The sequence below is a fragment of the Cryptomeria japonica genome, chromosome 7 (genome assembly GCF_030272615.1).
Source record: "Cryptomeria japonica chromosome 7, Sugi_1.0, whole genome shotgun sequence".
In the NCBI taxonomy this organism is placed as follows: domain Eukaryota; kingdom Viridiplantae; phylum Streptophyta; class Pinopsida; order Cupressales; family Cupressaceae; genus Cryptomeria; species Cryptomeria japonica.
In genome coordinates this window covers 261,562,623-261,565,909 of record NC_081411.1, presented here as the reverse complement: position 1 = coordinate 261,565,909, position 3,287 = coordinate 261,562,623, and the positions used below count along the sequence as shown (strand labels likewise).

General features: G+C 28.8%; 1 protein-coding gene across 1 annotated transcript; it reads right to left on the bottom strand.

Annotated features, from left to right (window-relative positions):
- Positions 1 to 1,444: 1,444 nt before the first annotated feature.
- On the bottom strand, positions 1,445 to 2,220 carry LOC131030012 (aldo-keto reductase family 4 member C10-like). The gene is made up of 3 exons (XM_057960691.2): positions 2,206 to 2,220; positions 1,923 to 2,090; positions 1,445 to 1,827 (listed from the first exon to the last, which is right to left on the bottom strand). The coding sequence occupies exons 1-3, from the start codon at positions 2,218 to 2,220 to the stop codon at positions 1,654 to 1,656; spliced, it is 357 nt and encodes a 118-aa protein (XP_057816674.2). The 3' UTR covers positions 1,445 to 1,653.
- Between the last annotated feature and the right edge of the window lie 1,067 nt (positions 2,221 to 3,287).

Sequence of the window (3,287 nt, the reverse complement as noted above, 5' to 3'; positions counted from 1 at the left end):
AGATATGAAGAACTTGGGGGCTGCTAGATATATTTTTGGGATGGATATTAGTAGGGACAAGGTTTACAAAATTTGTTTAGTTATGTAGGAGTAAGTATGTTGATACTATTTTGTAGAGGTTCAAAATGTAGGACAGTAAACATAAAAAATATTCCATTTATAATTAATACTAAGTTGATGTTAAACATCTTTCCTAATTATGATGAAGATATTGAAGACATATCTGAAATTCCTTATGCTAGAACCATTGGTAGTATAGCATATGCAATGATTTGCACAAGAGTAAATATAGAGAAAGTAGGAGGAGTTATAAAGTAGGTTAATGTAAAGCCCTAGAAAAGAGAATTAGATTTTATTTAAAAAGGTGTTTAGACATTTTTTAGGTACTTTTAATTAATATTTTTTTTCATGGTACTAATGATGCACAGATAAATCATTGGACATATAGGGTTTTTTTGGTGTAGATATGGCTAGTGAATTGGATAGTCGAAGGTCCACTAGTGGACATGTTTTATAATGTTTACGTGTAGTGAATATTCCTCATCATACTAGAATTATATCTATCACTCAAGTGTTGTAGAACTATAGGGCACATCTAGTAGTTTCTCAAGATGCCCTTATTGATGGAGCTAGTTTGGGTCCACAAGATCCACCACCTTAGTAATAACCACATGTTTTATTTATAGCTTTAAAATTTTATTAAAGCTTTAATTGTATTAAAATTTCAAATTATGGTTATTTTAAAGAATCAATTTCAAGATATTGGTGTTAGTTATATTTTTATATGTTTATATCTATAATCAAAGGATATTTGAAGGATCCAAAGTCTTGATCCTCAACACGTTTTTTTGTTGTTAGTGAGATGCATTCATAAGAACGAAGTAATAAAAGAATCATTCTAAGAGGATTTGCAAGTATGTGTGCATGTGAACATGAACGTTATGTTTTGATATTTAGTTACAATTCTGTGTGCTTTAGTGAATATCTAATGATCATTTTTCTATTTAAATTAGATATCTACTCGCTTTACATTAATTTCCTTTCATGGTGTAATGAGGCTTCAATTCAATGTTATATGTTATTCACTTACGTTTCAATCTGTGTATTGGAATACTTTGTAAAAAATTATTTAATTAAAAATATTTGATTTTCAAATCTATGTGTTGATAGTAGTTCTAAAATCTTTTTTTTTGTGTATCAAATCCAATAATCACATTTATGTCATGACTGTGCATAGGTGCTAATTTTCCTTTCCTACTTTCTAGTTAAAATTATACCCCATTCTTAATTCTTAAAATTCAAAAATTTGATCTAAAAGAAAGTTGGAACTTATTTATATTTAGAGGAAAATTAATTGATTACTTAACCAACTATTTGTTAATAATTTTGCTTCATTTTTAAACAAAATAGAATTATAAAAATTATTTATTTAAGAAGAAGAATATGTCAACCAACACAAATGAAATGTTTTTTAACTATTCATTTGAGGCTAAGTATTTCATATCCTTTGTAGGCAATAGCTAATAACAGCACTTTAGGATATTTCGTTAAAAAATTCATAAATAATTACATAGAAGGATATATCATTCATATATCTTTAGATCTCACCATCCAAAAGTTCCTCAGCTGTTTTAAATGGACCATTGATTGGATTCACAAAAAATTCTCGAAAAACTCTATTTGTTGTTGTCTTATATTATTGATCTTCTCATGATCTTCTTCATCTAATTTCCAGTTGAATACTTGGAAGTTTTCTGATATTCTGGTAGGATTGAAACTTTTAGTCATCACACTTACACCGTTCTCTATTCCCCAGCGCAAGACCACCTAAAACATCGATTTGACAATGAGTAAAATAATTCGAACACATTTATACGTAAAGTTTTTATAAAAGTATTCAACAACTAGTCGTTAGGAAATACCTGAGCGGGAGTTTTGAAATGTTTATTGGCAATCTCTTTAATTACAGGATTATCTAAGACATTGTTTGATCCCCATGAATTTCCTGGTCCTCCTAATGGTGAGAATGCAGAAACATGAATGTTTACGCTCTTACAATACTCCCTCAATCTCCTCTGTTGCATCTGAACCTACACAACAAAAACTCAATATCTCGATATAATTTTTAGTTATGCACGCAATACGTCTTGAGAAACAAAAATTAACAAAAATAAGAAAATATTATTCATAATCTTATTGTCACACCCTTTCATAGAACATATTATATTTAACTTGTGCATTGGTATATTCCTCAATTTATTGATGGTACTCATCAACACTAAAGTTTGATGTTAAAACGACGATAAAATTGGCATTATATTCTCATATTGTTGTTGAAGGCCCATTTCATTTTTGTTGAAGGCCCATCTCAAAATGATATATCGCTATTTATGGATTAATATGAAACAATAATTTAGATTTTATAAATACGAATTTTTAACAAACCTATAGAATATTTAACATAAATTGTAATGCAAATATATATAATATTTTTTGATCTTTTTGCAATATTGGTATTCCTATTGTATGGTTATGAAAATAAATATTATAATTTTATTTTGTTTTATTATTAAACTATTGAAAATGTACAATAAATATTAGATATAACCTAGGTCTACATATAAAAAATATTTTCTATGAGAGAGGTAGGGAAGTAGGACGATTTAATTGCAAAGCATGCATTCTATGGAAGTGAAGGAAACATATGATGACATCAATAAAGTGTGGTGTACTATTTCCTTTCAATTTTTTCACACTTGAAAGGAGACTTCGAGGGTCAAATGAAAGTAAAAAAAAAATGCATAGGAGGAGAATCAAGGCTACATAATAGGGAGGAGAGAGGATTTCATAGATAAATAAGGATGGAGGAATTCTTGGTTTGGAGTGCAGGTTTCGGAATTCATATATTATGGTTTCGACATAGACATATTGACATAACTTTGATGGTTTGAATAATTTTCTATCATTCTATATTTCTATTGTTTACATCTCAAGCTAAGGTTTTAACTGTAAAATCTAGAAAGCATGAATAAAAATCACATTAATTATCACTTGGAAAATTAATATTACCTAAGCATGAAAACAGTTTAAATACAATTCTACTAGGACATCTATGGTAAATTATTTAAATTAACTATAAGAAACTACATGAAACTAACAATCCAAGTCAAGCGAGTGGGGGGTGGGGTCATTCATGACCATAGGGGAAATCTAATTCTTTCCTACGTGACCAATTTAGGTATGCAAACTTCGAATATGGCAGAGGTGGAAGAAATATACTATGCTCT